The sequence below is a fragment of the Diabrotica virgifera genome, chromosome 6 (assembly GCF_917563875.1).
Source record: "Diabrotica virgifera virgifera chromosome 6, PGI_DIABVI_V3a".
Taxonomy (NCBI): domain Eukaryota; kingdom Metazoa; phylum Arthropoda; class Insecta; order Coleoptera; family Chrysomelidae; genus Diabrotica; species Diabrotica virgifera.
In genome coordinates this window covers 8,402,601-8,423,905 of record NC_065448.1, presented here as the reverse complement: position 1 = coordinate 8,423,905, position 21,305 = coordinate 8,402,601, and the positions used below count along the sequence as shown (strand labels likewise).

The following is a 21,305-nucleotide window of genomic DNA, read 5'->3' as shown; positions in this document are numbered from 1 at the left end:
TTAAAAAGGCAAACACATAGTAAACTACATCACTTGAGAAAGGCACTCTGGTGAAACAGCTGTAGTCACATAGTTATATTAAATTTTGTGGAAGTATAGAAAACAAATGTTTTCAGTGTTTTATTGTTAGAGAAATTCATTTTCTATTACTTTACCTTAATCACTATTATGGCTTGATTACACGTAACGAGTACAGTGGCGAGACAGCAAACTATTACTAGGCCGAGACAGTGGTGAGGGCGAGAGATGGTTTATACGTATTTGGCAATTTTTGAATTTGGAGGCGAGTCAGTTCAGTTTCGATTCACAAAAACAAGGAGTAGTGTACTTATGGATCATAAAGCTAACATTAAAAATATATCAAACGGCTTATACCACTGCTTATTTGATTTGACGGATATATTATGAGAAGGAGATAAGCGTCTTTGGACTATAGCATAGACTATAGACAATGGATTTTAAGAAGACTAAATCTCGCTGCTTCCGATTTCTTCGATTCATTGATTTTTTATTTCTTGTCTAGGTATATGTCGAATTAATTTTTTTTTTAAATAAATAAAATAATTTCGACCAAGAGTCAGGATTCTGTTAACCGAGATACTATAGTATCAAGCGGCGCCGCTAGGAGGAGCTTCTCCAACAATGCGTCTCAGAATACTTTAAGAACACTTGGTCTTTTTGTACTCTAAACCGAGTAAAGCATGAAAAAGAAAAAGAAAATAATCGTTTTCGTTTTGATTCAATTCGAGTCTCTTGCCATCCTCTGACACAGTGTTTCTGGATCTCTATCCTTTATCAAAGAGGCTATTGCAAGTAGACTGAATTGAATCAACTCGAGACGAAGAAGAACTGCATCTATTAAAATATCTGCAGTATATTGTGGTTAGACTGTCCTCTAACGGGGAATGACAAAATAAATAAAATAATTTCGACCAAGAGTCAGGATTCTGTTAACCGGTTAACAGAATCCTGACTCTTGGTCGAAATTATTTTATTTATTTTGTCATTCCCCGTTAGAGGACAGTCTAACCACAATACACTGCAGATATTTTAATAGATGCAGTTCTTCTTCGTCTCGAGTTGATTCAATTCAGTCTACTTGCAATAGCCTCTTTGATAAAGGATAGAGATCCAGAAACACTGTGTCAGAGGATGGCAAGAGACTCGAATTGAATCAAAACGAAAACGATTATTTTCTTTTTCTTTTTCATGCTTTACTCGGTTTAGAGTACAAAAAGACCAAGTGTTCTTAAAGTATTCTGAGACGCATTGTTGGAGAAGCTCCTCCTAGCGGCGCCGCTTGATACTATAGTATCTCGGTTAACAGAATCCTGACTCTTGGTCGAAATTATTTTATTTATTTTGTCATTCCCCGTTAGAGGACAGTCTAACCACAATATACTGCAGATATTTTAATAGATGCAGTTCTTCTTCGTCTCGAGTTGATTCAATTCAGTCTACTTACAATAGCCTCTTTGATAAAGGATAGAGATCCAGAAACACTGTGTCAGAGGATGGCAAGAGACTCGAATTGAATCAAAACGAAAACGATTATTTTCTTTTAATTTTTTTTTTATTTGACTTCTTGAGTTTTAAAACTAACAATATTTATTTCTTCTACAATCGATACATCTGCTGCATCACGTTTTTGTTTATTTTTATACTCCAAAGATTTGAAATTTCGTAAGCACGGGTGTGACTTATACAACTGAACTAAACTTTATTGTCCTATCAAGTTCCATTTGTTAGCTATTTGAACTATTGAGAATCAAAAATCACATTCATTAACACAAGTCGTCTCCTCTGATGAAGTGGTAATGTGCACAGTTACACAGCGAGTAGCGAGTGTTGTTTACACATAACGAGTGGATTGACGAGTATACGATTGAAGGGTGGGAGGTCGAAGACTCGGCCTAGTAAATAGAACAAGATCCGAGTGGCTGTCTCGCCATATGACTGGGTCGAGTGCTCGGCCAAGTACTCGTTAGTATGTTTATACCAAACGAGCACTCGGCTGAGAACACTGTCTCGCTACAATACTCGTTACGTGTAATCAAGGTTTTACATTTATTTGACTCATTGAGCTTGTCACAGCGATCCCTCTATAATTTTATTCTCTATTCTTCGTCCTAGTTCTTCATCACACCAATACGGGAGTCCTATCTGGTTCTGAGGATTTTATTGAGTGCCAAAAGTAGACTACCTTTGACCTGGAAACCAATCATCTTTCTATATTGAGTTACAAACTCGTTTAGTGGAGATCGTGTTTAAGTTAAGTGACCAACGGAAGCTTATTGGTCAGCTTGTGATCGAGCATCCGTCGAAGTTTGCAAGCAGATCAATAATTTAAACTGTTTGAGGTTATATCAATATTTATTTTGCTCTGACAGGATACTAAGCACCTTATTGGTCCAGAAGGTCTTTCGACTCTCTTTGGCATACCGAAGATTTCTTTAGTTCATAGATCTATTTGTGCTAGGGTAACATTCCAGTTTAGATTATCCAGTTCTTGTTTTTGGCCATTTTGGTAGTTCTTGTAAAGTTTTTATAAATGTTTGGTATCTTCAATGTTGTCCACAATTTTGTTATAAGGTGGTAAAACCTTCTTAACCCAATATTTATTTTGTTCCAGGGATCACTGCCTTTCCAAAAAATGTGACTTCTACTTCTCACTGGACGCCATAGCGCACATAGACAATCCCTACACTCTAAAACTGCTCATTGAACAAAACAGAACCGTAGTAGCTCCGATGTTGACCAGGCCAGGAAAGGCATGGAGTAATTTCTGGGGTGCCCTTACCAAAGATGGGTTTTACTCGAGGTCCAATGATTACATGGATATTGTTCACAACGAGAAACGGTAAGGTATTTTTATTTAACCACTTTATTTAAATAATATAAATGTTTATCGTGTATAATAAAACGAAAAAAGAAAAATTAGGAACAGCGACAGAATTTCTGCAGCTACAGTTATAATTCGTTTTTATCTCTAGTAATTCATTCTTTCGTCCTTGTTTTTTTTTATTTTTTTTTTATTTAATGGCATAGACATTAATGTAATGGAATAGACATGTAATGGCAACAATATACAATCCTATCCCTAATACAAAATTAAACAGAAACAATATAGTAATACAATAAATAATACAATACAATAATAATATCTCTCTGATAAAGTGATAAAACATTTATGACAAAAAAAAAAGATGCAAATCTGAACTTAAATCATAAAAAATATCATGCCCGCGTACAAATCTTATAGGACCGTGCGTGTATCTGACAAGAAATCTATAATGATATTGTATATTTGTTGTGAGCCTGTAGCCAGCAAAGACTGTATATTGAATGGTGCATGCATATCAAGTTTGATTAAATTTTTATAGAGAAAGTTTGAATACTGTTGAAACTTAGTACATTCAAAAAAGATATGATCAAGATCACCCTGCTTTCCGCAATGTTTGCAATTATCGTCTTCAATCACATTTATTTTATATAAATGACTTGGATAGCAAGCATGCCCAAAACGTAGTCGATTTATAGTTGTTATATATTTACGTGGAGCTTTAAAACTCTTAAACCAGGTACTTTTTGGAATCACTGGTTGTAAAGTGGTATATCTTGTGGGGTTTGTTAAGCAATAAAAATTCCATTGATCTTTCCATATCGATAGTTGGTTTCTTTTAAAAATAGTAATAACATCAGATACACATAAAGAATATGACGAAGTGCCTGATGTTATACTGGATTTATCTAAGTAGTCTACATACTCATTATCTTTGAGTCCAATATGTGCCTTAACTCAAATAAATTTTATATTGAAGCCAGAGTCTTCTAACTGCTTTAACATATCCTTTATTAAAAATATGTAAGGATTACTAAATGTTTTGGGCAAAAAAATATTTTTGATATTCTGTAAAACTGATAGGCAGTCTGAAAGAATTAACGTTTTTTTAGTATAAGAGTTTTTAATATATTTCAACGCTTCGAGTATGGCCAATGATTCCGCAGAGAAAATTGAAAACTCATTGGGAAGTTTGTACTTGAATTCGAAACCTCCTGAGGGTAAAAAATAAGCACAGCCAGACACTTCTCTTGATTTAGATGCATCTGAGTATATAACTGTTGCATCACTGTAGCAGTTCAAAATTGATTTCAGGATATTGTTGCTGATTATGTTGTTTTCGTTGTATGTGGGTATTATTACATCAGTTTTATGGAAGAGAGCAAAGTAGTCTAAGTTTTTGTCTACTGTGTTTAATTCCTTTGAAAAAATAGGGTTGTTCTGTAATGCAGTACATAAAGGCGGAGATGGTTTTTTAATCCAATACTTGTGAGTAAGATCTGATTCGTTAAGATGACATATACTGGAAAATAATTCGAAATTGGTAGTGTGTGCTTTAAGTACCCATTTTTCGCTTAGTAAATTTCTTCTAATCTCTAAAGGAGGCTCAGAAGCTTCAACATGTATTGGTTGTATAGGAGTAGATCTCATAGCACCTAAACAGATTCTTAAGGCAGAATTTTGGAAAACGTCAATTTTTCTTAAAATGTTTTTGGAAGCAGAACCGTAGAGAGTAGCACCATAATCTATAATGGATCGTATATAAGCTCTATAAAACAATACAGATGTTTCAACATCGCAGCCCCACCACACTCTAGTTGTCATTCAGCATATATTGTATGTGTGGTTTCCAAGTTAATTTTTTGTCCAGAATGAGTCCCAGATATTTGACATTATTTTTAAAGGTAAAAGATTGATCATGATCACTAAGTAATACATCTTGGTTTATAGGAAGATTGTGTCTTGTAAAGACAGATACTGCTGATTTGTTAATTGATAAATTTAAGCCGTTCTCTAAGAACCATGGAAAGAGGGAACTACAAACTGTACTTAGGTTTTGCATACCGTTTTCATATTTCTTGCTTTCCATATAGATACAAAAGTCGTCTGCATATTGTATGATTTTGAATGGGATGTTGTTTATTTGCATCTTATGTATGTCAGAGGTGTACAGATTAAATAAAATTGGTGATAATACTGAGCCTTGTGGTATACCGTAATAATTATGTCGAGGTCCTATTAGTTTGTTATTATGATCTCTGATGTAAATTACCCTATCTGTATAGAAACCAATTATTGTGTTAACGAAAGCAATTGGCATATGAAAAAAATTTACCATTTTATGTTTTAAGGTTGATAAACAAACTGAGTTATATGCTCCTTCAATATCTAAGAATAGTGCTGCTAAGTAGTTATTTTTAGTTAAGTTATTCTGTACATCTACATTTCGTCCTTGTTCTACAACTATTCTTACATTAATGCAATGAACTACCACTACACATTTTTATATTCTTTTTACTGTTTCCTTCCTTCCTCCATCTTTGCTTTTTCTTATTCTTTTTACGTTGTTTATGTTGACTTATATATGTATTAATATTTCCCATTCCTTTTACTTTCTTCTGTCATGCTGTCCACGTTGATTAGGTGAACCTACTATAAATATATCTTAGATATATTTCTCCCTCCGACGCCCCTGAGGGGCATAAGGAGTTTCGAGAAAGAAGAAGAGATATATTTCTCCTTTAGTTCTTATTTCTGCCTTCTAGATTTATTTTCATATTGATTAAGTTTACAATTCAATATTTTTAAGAAACCTTATCTTTCTCCTTTCATCTTTCTTATTAAGTACTTATAGACCAGTAAGGATCTGTTTTTAGGTGGATGTGAGAGGTGGCATTCAGATTTTTGCGGATAAAGTTATAGTCCAGAAAGCCACTGCGCATCCGCTAGGAAAAATATTCTAATTCGGATTTTTTGCACAATCTTACTCAAAAAGGACTCATTTTAACAAATTTGCATGTTGCCAGGACCAAAAGGTGGTCAAAAAATTTTTAAACGTTTTTTTTTTGTTTTTTTCCTAAAATTATTTTTTTTGCATGGAAAAAAGTTTTCTTAGGTTTTTTGGATCATTCCAAACAGAAAAGGTCTTTAGTGACTTTTTTCTAAAATTGATAGTTTTTGACGTATAAGCGATTAAAAATTGAAAAATTGCGAAATCGGCCATTTTTAACCCTCAAAAACTATGTGAAAAACTAAAAATTTGAATGTTACCAAGGTAGGTAGATATTCTTTAAACATCTATTGATGAAATCCCGAAGAGCTTTTTGCAATACAATATTCAAAACTCCTTTGTTTTGAAAGGAATAAATTCGTTATTTCGTAAACCGGCGACTTTAAGGAAAAATCCCGAAACAAGTCGATTTTTATTTTTAAGTTATGATATTTTGGCATATATGGTATACTAGTGACGTCATCCGTCTGGGCGTGATGACGTAATCGATGATTTTTTTAAATGAGAATAGGGGTCGTGTGGTAGCTCATTTGAAAGGTTCTTCAATTCTCTGTTCAGTAATGTAAACATTTATATAATTATTTATACAGGGTGTCCTTCTACTTCTTTTTTTGTCAAATAATTTAATTTAATAAAAATCTTTTGGATACCCTGTATAAATAATTATGTAAATGTATATATTACTGAATAGAGAATTGAAGAACCTTTCAAATGAGCTAGCACACGACCCCTATTCTCATTTAAAAAAATCATCCATTACGCCATCACTTCCAGATGGATGACGTCACTAGTATACTATATATGCCACAATATCATAACTTAAAAATAAAAATCGACCTGTTTCGGGATTTTTCCTTAAAGTCGCCGGTTTACGAAATAACGAATTTATTCCTTTCATTTGCACCATACTGTCGGTGGAAAATAGTGTCGCGCACGCTTGATTAGCAATTAAAAAACAAAGGAGTTTTGAATATTGTATTGCAAAAAACTCTTCAGGATTTCATCAATCGATGTTTAAAGAATATCTACCTACCTTGGCAACATTCAAATTTTCAGTTTTTCACATAGTTTTTGAGGGTTAATAATGGCCGATTTCGCAACTTTTCAATTTTTAATCGCTTATATGTCAAAAACTGTCAATTTTAGAGAAAAGTCACTAAAGACCTTTTCTGTTTGGAATGATCCAAAAAACCTAAAATAACTTTTTTCCATGCAAAGAAAAATCATTTTAGGAAAAAACAAAAAAAAACGTTTAAAAAATTTTTGACCACCTTTTGGTCCTGGCAACATGCAAATTTGTTAAAAGGAGTCCTTGTTAAGTAAGATTGTGCAAGAAATCCGAATTAGAATATTTTCCCTAGCGGATGCGCAGTGGCTTTCTGGACTATTAGGTGATAACTTCGTTAATAATAATTGATGTATACTCCTTCTCAAATATGACCGGAACATTAATAAAAAAAATAAAATATTTAAAAGTTTCAAAAAATTTCGTTTTTTTTCTACTTTTTTTGCTTATAACTTAAAAACTATTCATTTTAGAACAAAGTCCTATGGGAATAAAACAAAGATAATTAAATTTTCTATCAGATGCTATTGGTTAAAAATGTCTTAATTTATCACCCTTGCTTCAAAATAGCAATAAATGTAAAATAAGGGGGCAAAACAAGCCTGTCCTTATTCAATGATTTTCCATCACTTAGGTTACACTTGGAACCTTCCTAATTCGCTTAGAAAATTTTTGTAATGTGTTAAAACCGTACACCAAATTTCATTAAAATTGACTTACCAGATTTTGCATAATAATTTTGCAATCTAAACTTTTTAAAAAAAATTAAAATTTTTTAAAATCTTGCACAACAAAAACTGGAACATACAAAGATTTGTCAATTTTTTTACATATAAAGAAGTACTCCACCTATCTAATGCACTTTACAGAATTGAAATCGGATGATTTAAGCAGCCTCAGCAATGTTTTAAAGTTATAAACAATTTTTTGACTTATAAACAAATTAGTGTTGTTCTGAAGCTATTTTCTTGTGGCATTTTTGTAATCAAGTATATTCAAATGGGAAATAAGCCACAATTTTACCTAAAAATGATTTTATTAACGTTTCGACGCCCAAGTCGGGTGTCGTTGTCAAAATACAAAATAATATTAAATAAACAAAAATGTTGTTGCTTAGTAAAAAATTCTTCTAATAATTTATTTAATCTGACTCATTTATATCGGCAATTCAGACACGTATTATACATTTTAAAGTAGACGACTTTAAAAATGATATTGCCAATATTGATGAGTTGCGTTCCTGGGACGACTTTACTAAAAGATAGTTCATTCGATTACATGATAGTTCATTACATTTTGTGGCGGCTATTCTTGAGTTGGGATTGATTTCATGTAATCGAATGAACTATCTTTTAGTAAAGTCGTCCCAGGAACGCAACTCATCAATATTGGCAATATCATTTTTAAAGTCGTCTACTTTAAAATGTATAATACGTGTCTGAATTGCCGATATAAATGAGTCAGATTAAATAAATTATTAGAAGAATTTTTTACTAAGCAACAACATTTTTGTTTATTTAATATTATTTTGTATTTTGACAACGACACCCGACTTGGGCGTCGAAACGTTAATAAAATCATTTTTAGGTAAAATTGTGGCTTATTTCCCATTTGAATATACTTGATAACAAATTAGTGCTGTCGCCAGGAGGGGGTGGTACGGTCTCCTTTATTTAGATGGACTTACCCAAGTTTTTTATGTATTTTGACCCGTAGAACACGAATTTTTTGGGTAACAGTTGATCCGGATGTCGATAAGATTGTTATAAACAAAGAACTTGAGGAATTACATAAAATCGATTTTTCGCAAAATAAAACTTTTTTTTTTTTTGTATTTCTTGGGTAATTCTAAGCAAAAAATGTTCTTACAAGTTTTTTCGTAGGATGCATAGTTTTCGAGATAAACGCGGTGGAACTTTCAAAAATCGAGAAATTGCAATTTTTGAACGCGAATAACGTTTGATTAAAAAATAAAATAGCAATTCTGCTGATTTTAATTCTGTAAAGTGTATTAGATAGGTAGAGCACCTCTTTATATGTAAAAAAATTAGCCAACTTCTAAATGGTCTACTTTTTGTTCAGAAAGATTTTAAAAAATTTGAACTTTTTTAAAAACATTTAGATTGCAAATTTATTATGCAAAATTTATTAGGTCGATTTTAATGAAATTTGGTACACGATTTAAGTATGTTACAAATAATTTCCTAAGCGAATTACTAAGGTTCTAAGTGCCACCAAAGTGGTTAAAAAATATTGAATAACAACAGACTTATTTTGCCCCCTTATTTTGTATTTATTGCTATATTGCAGAAAAGGTAATACCTTAAGACATTTTTTACCAGTCGTATATCATCCAAAATTCAATTATCTTTGTTTTATTTCTCCACGACTTTGTTCGAAAGTTATAAGCAAAGAAAGCAGAAAAAAATCGATGTTTTTCGAAATTTTTAAATATTTTAATTTTTTTATTAATGTTCCGTGCATATTTGAGAAGGAGCATAAGTCAATTATTATTACTGAAGGTGTCACCTAACTTTATATGCAAAAATCCGAATGCCACCTCTCACATCCAAAAATAGACGTTTTTTCGCAGATTCTTACTGGTCTATTAAGCTTCTTCCGTTCATAAGTAAGCCTCTTTACTAATATTTTTTTTCTATGTCCCTCTTCCTTTTTCCTATTTTTTTCTACAGTTCATTTTAGTTTTATTCTATCTATCTTCGTTTTTCTGAAAATGTTTCCTCTAGTCAAGACAACTTAAAAATTAAAATTTCTCTTTCTTCTTTCTTCTTCTACGTCAACTATAACTAAGTCATCTTACATTTTAACGTCTTATCCTCTTATTTCCTTCTGTCATGCTTCCTCTACAATGCATTTCAACGTGACTAAATGACCTTGTATCCTTGTCTTACTTTTTCCCTTCTTCCTGCTTCTTTGCTTTTCTTCTCATTATTTATTTGTTGTTTCTGTCAACTTATACATTGAATGCCATTGATAGCCATGCTGATCGCCAACATCCGGAACGAATAGGCACCGTAAGAAGAAGAAGAAGGTACATTGAATATTTTCCATTACGCTTCCTTTCTTCTGTCTTATTTCTTCTGCAATGCTTTCCACGTTGATTAAGTGACCTACTATAAATCTTATGTACAGTGATGAGCGTACTAATAACCGATTGCTAACGCAAAAGATTGAAAACATAATACATTGCAAAAAATAAAAACCTTATCTTGTAACAGGTATATTTAAAATCCCTAAAAAGGGCTGTATCACAACAAAACGTTTTCGGAATCAATATTCCATCATCAGTGTTATCACAGGTTTACATGCTTTAAGCCACCAAAATGTACGGGTAAAAACCCTTAAATTGATTTTAAACAGTTGGGGTTACATTATGTTATCCGATTTTAAAGGATGTTAAAAATATTTCCAGATTAACCCCTGGCATCACATGACATCAACCATATTGGTTGGGAATTGTAGGTAGAACCTTACATGGCAGAGTTTAGGTGACAACTGATACGCTCTGAGCTTCGCTGGTGTCGCTCCTAGCGGATTACTAATGCAACTTTCACCGGGAATTTTTAAATTTATTATTTAATTGTTATCGCTTAATATTTACAACACAAAAAAGTAATTAAATTGTAATCGATTTTTTAAAGATTTTGCTAATGATTTTAACGTTCTATTAATGAAATATTAATTTCTTACTTCGGCTACTTTCACAATTATCGTGTAGATGGCACTTAGATTAATTTATAATTACATATTACGAAATATTACAAAAACTTAAAGTCAGTATTTAAAACGTAAGTATATTTAAGGTAAAAATACAGGGTGATTGATTAGTAGGGTAAAGCTCAATAGCTCCGCTATAGTAATAGATAGCACTAAAAGTTAATAACAAAAATTTTAGCCACCTTTGAGCTTCACATTACAAAATTAGTTAGAATGTTACAGGGTGTTCGATAACACAGTGGCAGACCTAACTTATGTTTTTTTACATGGAACACCCTATATTTTATTTTATATTCGAAATCCTGTTAACTTCTCCATCACAAAAATATAAAGGTTTGTAATGTTATACAGGGTATTTACAAAGTTATAACCAATTTTGTATGAAAATCGTAACAAGTTCAACTCCCTGTATAAATAAAAATAAGCACAACAGCAATGGTTTATTAATGCCATATTTTTTATGTATTGTCCAAATTTTTAAGACTTATTGATATTGCTAATTTTCTTTATATCAAATACAGAGTGAGTAAAAACGCAAGTACATTATTTTCTCAGTAATGTTAAATGGAACACCCTGTATTTTATATCATTATTGAAAAGTAACATTAACGTACTTTAATTTTTATATAACATTCCCTATGCCCAAATTTATTAGTTTTCGAGATATTTTCATTTTTCAGAGCAAAATATTTTAGGTGTTTAAATTTATCTAAATTTTAAGTAAGCCATGACTGAATTGACAATTGAAGATTACCGATTATCAATCCGGTAATCAATGTAACACTGTAGCAAATAAAGAAATAAAAATAATTTATTAGTAATACATTTTACAAACAAAAACACAACCACTACATGCAACATTTTTGAAACAATTAAAAACTATCTTTTTATGTAAATGCGACAAATAAACAAAGAAAATTAGTAATAAATTTTACAAAAAAACACACAAACACAAAATACAATATTTTATGAAGACAATTAAACACTACTTTTGTATGTAAATGTAACAATGTAACAAATAAAGAACGAAACATAATTTATCAGTAATACATTTTGCAAAAAAACATGTTTGGAAAAAATTAGAAGCTACTTTTAATAGAATATTTTAATATTTAATTACATAAGGTGTTCAAAATTATCTCCTAACACATTTATGTACGCCTAAAAAGGATCATTGAATGAGCTACTTACTCTACGGAGCATTTGTAAATTAACACATCGAAATACACTTTGTATTCTATTTTTCATCTCATCCCTTGTTGTTGGAGGTATTTTATAAACTTCATTATTAACGTAACCCCAAAAAAATCAGTCCAGTTTATTAAATTCTGGTGATTTGTGTGGCCACGCTACTGGTCCATTGAAAAATGAAAATATCTCGAAAACTAATAAATTTAAACATAGGGAATGTTATCTAAAAATTAAAGTACGGTAATGGTACTTTTCAATAGTGATATAAAATACAGGGTGTTCCATTTAAAATTACTGAGAAAATAATGTACTTGCGTTTTGACCCACCCTGTATTTGATATAAAGAAAATTAGCAATATCGACCATTCTTGAAAATTTTGACAATACGTTAAAAAATATGGCATTAATAAACCATTGTTGTTTTGCTTATTTTTATTTATACAGGGAGTTGAACTTGTTACGATTTTCATATAAAATTGGTTATAACTTTGTAAATACCCTGTATAACATAACAAACCTTTATATTTTTGTGATGGAGAAGTTAACAGGATTTCGAATTTAAAATAAAATATAGGGTGTTCCATTTAAAAAAAAACATAAGTTTGGTCTGCCACTGTGTTATCGAACACCCTGTAACATTCTAACTAATTTTGTAATGTGAAGCTCAAAGGTGGCTAAAATTTTTGTTATTAACTTTTATTGCTTTCTATTACTATAGCGGAGCTATTGAGCTTTACCCTACTAATCAATCACCCTGTATACACCACAGCTTTGACCAACTAATATTATTTGCTATTATGTTTTTAATTTCAATGTTATAAATTAATCACTTTGACATTTATGTCAAATTTCCAGTAAAAACTTACAGACTTGTACTTGTACTTGTACTTGTTACCCCTCTACCTACGAGCTCATAGCGTATAGGAACTTGTAGGAATCTATATATGAATCTATTCTCTATATAGGAATATAGAGAACTTCTTTATCGGTATTTTTCTGGAATTTGGTGTTATCACACATTGTCACCTGCCAGCTATTTTTAGAACAGATGTTTTGTTATTTAAGGCGCTGCACCGTGCTTTAAAGTTTAGTTTTTATGCGATTAGCAATAGTATAGTGTTTATATTGTAAAGAGATATACGATAATTATTAATGAGATATTTGTTATTTAGTGCGTTTTTGTAATTGAGTGAGTTAAATAAAGTTAGTTAATCCACTTTTGGTTCACTTAATCCCTGAATCCAAAGAAAATCATAACAATATTTTATCAAATCATACCTTTTCATCATGTTCAACTCCCAAATAATAAAAAAACGCATTATAGGGTAAAGTGTAATTGTTGGTATATAAAAAATTAAATAAAGTTATTGATTTGTCATAAATATAGTACACTAATCGAAGGCAATGCTGAAATCAGTTTTGAATGATCTCCGATCAATGGAGTACATGTTGTCGGCTGTGCATTCGTATACTCCGGCGTCCATTTGAGTAGCAGGATCTATTTCTAACTTGCTTTTGATTTTATCTCTTCCCATCTGCCATTCGTGGATCTGGAAAAAAATACGTGGTCATTGAATGAGATACGAAAGTTACAATAATTCAAGGAAAAATATTTGGAAAGTAAGGTCCAGGAAGAAGAAGAAAATCCTGGTTAAATAACCTCAGAACCTGATTCAAGACAACATCTGTGCAGATTTTCAGCGCTGCTGCAGATAAGATAATGATTGTCATGATGATCGCCACGGATAGACATTTCAAGAAGAAGAATGAGATACGCTCTTGAAAGACTATATTTATAGAGTTAAAGCATAACAGTTTAAAGTGAAATGTTGAATAACAAATTCTGCAAAATACTGACACGTATAGAAAGTAGTTATTAACAAAGACAGAAGTAGATAAAAGTCAAAAAGAAATTAGAGAGGAAATTTTAGATTTAATTGAAGAAAGACGTTAATATAAAAACAAAGACAATCAGATGTACCAAAAAGTGAATACACAAAAATTAAGCAAGCAAAAGAAGAATGGTTAAAAGAACAATACTTAGAAATATAGGAATGTTAGAAAAGACATCATGGTTTTAACACACATAAAAAACATTACAGAATTAACTTACAACAATAGAAAAAGAAAACCGGGAACAGTGAAAGATACAAATGGGAAACTATGTGAAACTCATAGTGTTTAATACTAAGGAAAAATTAAAGGGATGGACAGAATACATCAATGAATTGTTCAAAGACAACAGAACAGGTGAAAGTAGAACTAGAAGATGGTGTGGTTTTAAGGATATTAAAAAAGGGGAAATTAAAATCACATTAAAAATCAGCAAAAATGGCAAAGCTGGAGGTCCAGAACAAATTTCAGTCAGTAGAAAGTGTAAAATGCATAAATGGTGAATAGACAATATAAAAGAATAATTGTTTAATGCAATATACAATACAGCGAAAGAATGGTTACTCTCCGGTAGTCTGACTACCCCTAAAAATACAAACGCTTTAAAGACTGCAGTGAATACAAAACAATATCAATAATAAGTGATGTTCTCAAATTATTCTTGGAAACAATACATGGTCGTATAAATAAAAAACTGGAAGAAGGAATAGATGATGGTCAGTTTGGGTTCAAAAACGGACTAGGAACCAGAGAGGCGTTATTTGCTTTTAATGTGTTAGCTCAAAGATGCATGGACATGAATGTGGATGTGCATGTTTGTTACGTTGATTTTGTAAAAGCAGTTGACAAAGTAAGACATGAAATATTAGTCCAAGTTCTAAAGACAAAAACATAGACCAAAGAAACTTAAGAAGAATAACAAACCTTTACTAGAATCAAAGAGTACAAATTATAATAGTATAGGAATGTATTCTGTGTCCATTACTATTCAATGTATAATATAGTGGATCCATTTTTAAAGAACCATTACCATCTGAAAGTTAAGGAATACTAATTAACAGAAGAACTGTTAAGAATATAAGATATGCAGATGACACCGTGATTATGGCAAGCTCTGCTGAACAAACTCCAACTATTACTAAATAATACAAGCAGTTTCTGTGAAAAATATGTACTAAAAATGAATATAACAAAAATAACAAAGAAAATAAATATACAAACAATCATACATTTGCGAGATGTACCGATGCGATAGGAAGGGTTGATAAAAAGAAATACCTGTGAGTCTGGATTTCAAAAAATAATGATGAAACAACAGGAAAAAGGGCTAGGATAGAAATAGCAAGAAATGGACATAAAAATACAATATAGACTTGAGAGCTAGACACTGAAGCAAGAGCACATAAATAAGCTACAGTCATTTGAAATGTGGTGTTACAGAATGATGCTTAGCATAGCAAGGGCACAGAAGAAAATTAACACATTGCGAGACATGGACAAATAATACGAAATAATAAACACAGTAAAAATATAAGAGTTACAATATCTGGGACAAGTGATAAGGTAACACCGATATGAAATGCTAAGATTAATAATACAGGGAAAGATACCAGTATGAAGGGTTATAGAAAGAAGAAGAGTTTAATGGTTAAAAAACTTAAGGGGCTGATTAAAATGCAGTTCAATAGAACTCTTCAGAGCATTGATAGGTAGAGCAAAGATAGTGATGATGAAATATCCAACTTCCTAAAAAAAGAAGAAGATTAAAGTTACATCAGATTTGTCGGAACTGGAGCAAAAGAACAGGAGAGCAAAAAAATGATTTTTAAATATTTAAAATAAGAATTAAATGAGGAGTAATCGTCCAGTACAATGTTGGCTTTTATTTTTATCCCTATTGGTTCGAATTTCATTATCTTAATTAAATCCCCCCATTTTCAACCCTTTTACAGTTGCGTCATTCTTCATCTAAAATTTTTAAATATTTAAAATAGTGATTAAATAAAATAGTGATTAAATAAAAAGTAACCGTCCGGAGCATCGGTATGGCATTTACTCTTACAATATGATGGCTTTTAGTTTCATCCCTATTGGTTCGAATTTCATTATCTTCATTTAATCCCCCCATTTTCAACCCTATCTACAGCTGCGTCATTCTTGATCTTAAAATTTTTCTGTACAAAAAATTATTTTTAAATATTTAATATGCCGTTTATTCTTACAGCGATGGCTTTTATTTTCATCCCTATTTGTCCGAATTTCATTATCTTAATTTAGTCCCCCCATTTTCAACCCTATTTACAGTTGCGTCAGCAACATAGTTACAGTTCTGTCGCTTTTGTATCATCTGTACAAAGTATTTTAGAAGTTAATTACGCAATAAACAGGAATTGACAAAATTTGCAGTTACGTCATTCTTGTTCAGGACCGGCGATATGTAAATGTAAACGCCAATAAAACATTTTTTTGTATAAGGAATAGGTGAACTTACATGTAAATATTGGTGAGTAAAGATCTCGCTGCCGTCTTTATACCAAGTGATGTGTGGTCGTGGATTTCCTCTGGCTACACACAAAAACGCTATCTTGTGGCCCAGGACGTATTCATAGTCAAAGTGTGAGGCTAGTGTAATTTTTGCTCCCTATAAATTAATATCAAAACGTTAAAAAATGAGATTACAATTAAGTGATTTGAATTTTTAAGAGAATAAGAAATAAAACACGAGCATTGGGCATTGGAAACGCTTCTCAAAAGAACTAGAGCATGATTTCTATGGTTTACAAAAAAAATATGGCGTTTTGTGGAAAGTTAGTAATCGGACAGGATTTGGTACAGACAAAGAACAAAAATCACCGAAACATTCTAATGTTTTGCTTAACATAACTATATAGGGAACATAAATTGCAGGATTAGATCGATAGAAGCAGTGTTTGATGTTAAAAGCAATACATTTTAAGATGAATCTCCAAAAGATAAAGGTCGGTTTGTAGAAGAACATAGTTGATGGAAATGTTTTGACCAAAGTAGTTCGCAAAAAAATTTCGGGATGCATTGGACGCTCTTGGATCTTATCTCCATTGGTATCGTTCCAATTTCGACAATTATTATGCTCTAATTGCCCTTAGCCAGTTTTCTATAGTCGTTTACGTTCAGCTCCTTGGTCATTTAAATTTTGTCCAGATGCAGGCCCAAGTCACGAGGTTGATTGTTTACTCAAATTCACAGTCAATTTAACGGATGTAGCTTCAACAATACCAATCTTTCAACGCTACAAACTGAACAACAAAGACAACTTAAATGGAAAATAATGAGAATAATCCTAGAACCATGCTAAACTTATACTTACATTGTTATTGTTGTAGTACTGGTCAGATTCTGGATCTCTGTATTTTCCTGTTATCGGTAAGCCAATTTGAAACTAAAACGGAGAAAAAAATATATATTAATCAACTTGCAATACATTATTAACCAATTTTGGAGAGATTGAAGATTCCAGATCTCCTGATAAAGACTGAATACTTCAATCTTCAGAAGACAAAAAAAAACATCTTTCGAAAACATCTTGGAATTAACAAGTAGGTACTTGGAATAATAAGACACAGGAAAACAGAGAAATATACAAGGAAGATAGGAACTAAGCAAAAGAAATTTCAGGGCAATTAAATCAGTAATTATCAGACCAACAATTGACTAAATGTTTACAGTAAGACACATCCCCAAACCTCAGAAAAAACTTAAGGTCGACGTAGGTACCCGTCACATATTCGTGGATTTCAAAGCCGCATATGACTCAGTCAACAGACAAACCCTTTTCTTGATTGTGACGGGATTTTAAAGCTACCACTCGCAGATACAGATAGCAGAGTCAGAATTCAGGAAGGCATTTCAGAGCTATTTTATTGTAATTAGAAGAGAGTAAGACAAAATAGTCAGAAAAGTCTGTAAAGAACGCAGACAAATTTCCAAAGAAAGGATTGATCTAAAGAAGGTTTTAGGTCATAATGAGCTGGAGCGCCACTGATGACCCTGTATATATTATCTGGTGGTATGATAAGAAATCTCCTTTGCTGATTAGGGCGCTGCGATCTCAAAAAGCCATTAGTTCTAGAAAGTCTGCCCATGTCTAGGCATACTTGTTAAATTTTAGCGCGATGCGACCATTAGTATATTTTTGACAGCTGCATAAAGTTGATGTGTTTGGAAAAATTACGCATATGGAGAAAGATGATTTTCGAGCTCTCATTAAACATTATTATTTAAGAAATAAACCAGCGAAAAAAAAAGATGGCTGACAATTGATCAAAATATGGTCGTCGTGTGACCACTTCCCAGTAGTGTTTGATTCTTATGAAGCGCGATCTGTCGATTTTTAACCAATATTGGTAACATATACACTGATCCACTGTATTTTGGAACTACAAAGGCCTAATTTTAATTGACTGTCTTGAAAAAAGGTAAAACTATCAATAGCCAATATTACTGTGCGTTATTGGACAAACTGAAGCCAGAACTCAATGAGAAACGGCCTCATATACAGTAGAAAAAAATTGTTTCTCCGAGACAATACATCGGCTCACAACAAAAATTCATGAGTTGGGCTTCGAATTGCTTTATCATCCAGCTTATTCTCCTGATTTGGTCCCCTCAGATTATTACGTATTCCCAAATCTGAAGAAATGGCTCGTAAATAAAAAAATCAGCTCGAACGAAGAGATAATTGAGGAAACAAAACACATATTTTGCAGAGCTTCTAGAATCACATATTATTCGGACGGCATAAAGAAGTTAGTAAATCGCTGGAATCCTTGTATTGAGATAAAAGGAGACTATATTGAATAAAATAAAGGAATATTCTGGAAAACATGGTTTTCGTTTCAAATGAGGTTACTTATCAAACCATCTAGTATATTAATTGTTTTAGGTCAAATCTTACTTTTTATTTACATAAACTAACATGACATCATCCTGTATATAATAATTAGTTTATAATTTATTTGAATAGTTCGTGCATTCATATAAATATAATAAAGAAAATAACTTATACAGGGTGTTTGGTAAAGAATGGGCCATAGCTTAACCTTAGATTCCTAAGTTTATAAGTCGATTTAAACTAACTTACAAGCATAACCTAATTTTTTATCTTGGTCAACCTTTAAATTTTTTACTCTTGTCTTCACTAATTATGGTTGTACTTATTTTAGGCTTAGGACACTGATGATGCTCTCTTTAGAGCGAAAACGCTCTGTCTTTTAATGTGGCCCTTTATTGGGGTTTTAAATAAATATACCTTTTACACAGAAGATTTTCTTCAATTTTTGTAACTTGCTTTAGTACGAAAGTTGATAATAAACGAAATACAGGGTGTCTAAAGTTAAATTTTTTGTTTTATTTATTCTTGAATATTTTTTGACATGCATGGGATAACAACACAAAATTTATTAACCGGGGTTTTTTGGGGCGAGAAAACTAAATTCCTTACCAAAAATTATGTATTACCCAGAGGGCGCCACATACGTCTTTCACGCGCTCATTTAATACGTTCAACTTTTTTTATTACCCACTCTACATAGTTTTTGAATCAAAACTTTTATTGCTCTATTATTTTTACTTAAAAAAGGTATACTACATTCATCTCGCTAAACTCAACCGTTTTCGAGGTAAACGCATTTTAAATCAGCGATGCAACATAATTATTTGCATAACATCATTGTAGTTACACCCGAAAAATAAACTTAGAACCATAATAATTTCCAAAATTGTATCGCAAATTCCTTCAAAAGAAATTTGCGATGCAATGACATAAATATGAGAACTGGCACAATTATTATGGTTTCAAGTTTATTTTTCGGGTGTAATCACAATGATATTATGCAAAACATTATGTTGCATCGCAGATTTAAAATGCGTTTATTTCGAAAACGGTTGAGTTTAGCGAGATGAATGTAGTATATCTTTTTTAAGTAAAAATATTAAGAGAATAAAAGTTTTGATTAAAAAAGTATGTAGAGTGGAGGATAAAAAAATTGAACGTATTAAATAAGTGCTGAAAGACGCATGTGGCGCCCTCTGGGTTATACATAATTTTTGGTGGCGAATTTAGATTTCTCGTCTAAAAAACACTCGCTTACCAAATTTCGTGTTATTATTCCTTGTCTGTCAGGAAATATTCAAGAATAAATAAAATAAAAGTTTAACTTTGACACCCTGTATTTCAGTTATTATTAACTTTCGTACTAAAGTAAGTTAGCTTAAATCGGCCTATTTTAAGCTCAGGAATCTAGTTTAAGCTATGGCCCATTCGTTACCAAACACCCTGTATAATAAATAAAATAACTTATGCCAGATAAAACATTATTCAAAGCTTACCTTTGATTTAGTCCTACTCCTCGCTCTCCCCCTTCTGGCCTCTACTAATCCAAACACCACGATCAGCACCAAAACCAACATCGACTTTTCAAATTTCATTTTCCCCGTAGAGCCTTATCAACTTGCCAAAGATCCAAGAAGTAGTTTAGTGCTTCAAGAAACTGCAGTCCCCCTTCTGTTATCGCAGATTGGCAATTTAGTTCAATCAAAGAGGCACACTATGATATTATGATAACTTTTAAATTAGGATTATTTATATATTTTTTCGACGGGATCGTTTCGAGCGGTCTTTTGATGTAATTTTCTCCCTTGGAAAATTTTCGAAGATTCTTAATGTAGGTCGATATATAGGTGCGAAAATATTTGCGTTGGAGTTGAAGGTCTTTTGAAAGTCAAGAAAAACTTGAAGGATCCTTATAGTACTCGTTCTGAACTTTGTATTTCTTGTGATATATGATATATGACATTATTTGTTATAATACCAGGATTACTGGAAAATTTTGTTTGATTTTTCGTTTCGAAAGACAACCATTGGGTTATCCATTTTTTGTAGTGATGTCAAATAGTCGAATGATAATCAAATGTCATAGTTACTGGCATACATGTCTCTCACAATCTTTACATATTCACGGGAAACTCTATCGTATGCTTTCTGAAGATCAATGAATGCCATATGAGCGTTTGTTTCTTTATTCCTGTATTTTATTTTTCCATTAACTGTCTTTTAATGAAAATTGCATTTGTTATTAATCTGCCTTAAATAAAGCCAAACTGATTATAGACCAGGGCGGATCTGTGAAAAAACCTCTATCTTTGGATGTGAGAGGTGGCATTCGGATTTTTACAGATAAAGTTAGGTGACAACTTCAATAATTATAATTGATTTATGCTTCTTCTGAAATATGCCCGGAACATTAATAAAAAAATTAAAACATTTAAAAATTTCCGAAAACATTGATTTTTTTCTACTTTCTTTGCTTATAACTTTAAATCCATTCATTTTGAGACAAAGTCGTACGGAAATAAAATAAAGATAATTGAATTTTGTTTGATATATGACTGGTTAAAAATGTCTTAAATTATTACCCTTTCTACAGAATAGCAATAAATACAAAATAAGGGGGCAAAATAAGCCTGTTTTTATTCAATGTTTTTCAACCACTTTGGTTGCACTTAGAACCTTCATAATTCGCTTAGAA

At 31.8% G+C, this 21,305-nt stretch overlaps 2 protein-coding genes across 3 annotated transcripts in view; one reads left to right on the top strand and one right to left on the bottom strand.

Moving 5' to 3' along the window:
* The window catches only part of LOC114332014 (procollagen-lysine,2-oxoglutarate 5-dioxygenase), a 117,874-nt gene that overhangs the window by 52,428 nt on the left and 44,141 nt on the right, over positions 1-21,305 (top strand). For both annotated transcript variants that reach the window (XM_028281714.2, XM_028281722.2), the window contains one exon: positions 2,633-2,860. In XM_028281714.2, the coding sequence (XP_028137515.2) occupies positions 2,633-2,860 (228 nt within the window). The remainder of the gene's footprint in view (positions 1-2,632; positions 2,861-21,305) is intronic.
* Positions 13,166-20,293, bottom strand: LOC114332043 (immunoglobulin domain-containing protein oig-4-like). The gene is made up of 4 exons (XM_028281751.2): positions 20,107-20,293; positions 17,087-17,158; positions 16,232-16,381; positions 13,166-13,397 (listed from the first exon to the last, which is right to left on the bottom strand). The coding sequence occupies exons 1-4, from the start codon at positions 20,203-20,205 to the stop codon at positions 13,239-13,241; spliced, it is 480 nt and encodes a 159-aa protein (XP_028137552.1). The 5' UTR covers positions 20,206-20,293; the 3' UTR covers positions 13,166-13,238.

Excerpts from the sequence above, each read along its gene's own strand:
- LOC114332043 (XM_028281751.2), bottom strand. The coding sequence starts at position 20,205 with ATGAAATTTGAAAAGTCGATGTTGGTTTTGGTGCTGATCGTGGTGTTT. Across the intron at positions 17,159-20,106 it reads GGAGTAGGACTAAATCAAAG|TTTCAAATTGGCTTACCGAT; the intron begins GTAAGCTTTGAA and ends TCTCCGTTTTAG. Across the intron at positions 13,398-16,231 it reads TTACTCACCAATATTTACAT|ATCCACGAATGGCAGATGGG; the intron begins GTAAGTTCACCT and ends ATTTTTTTCCAG.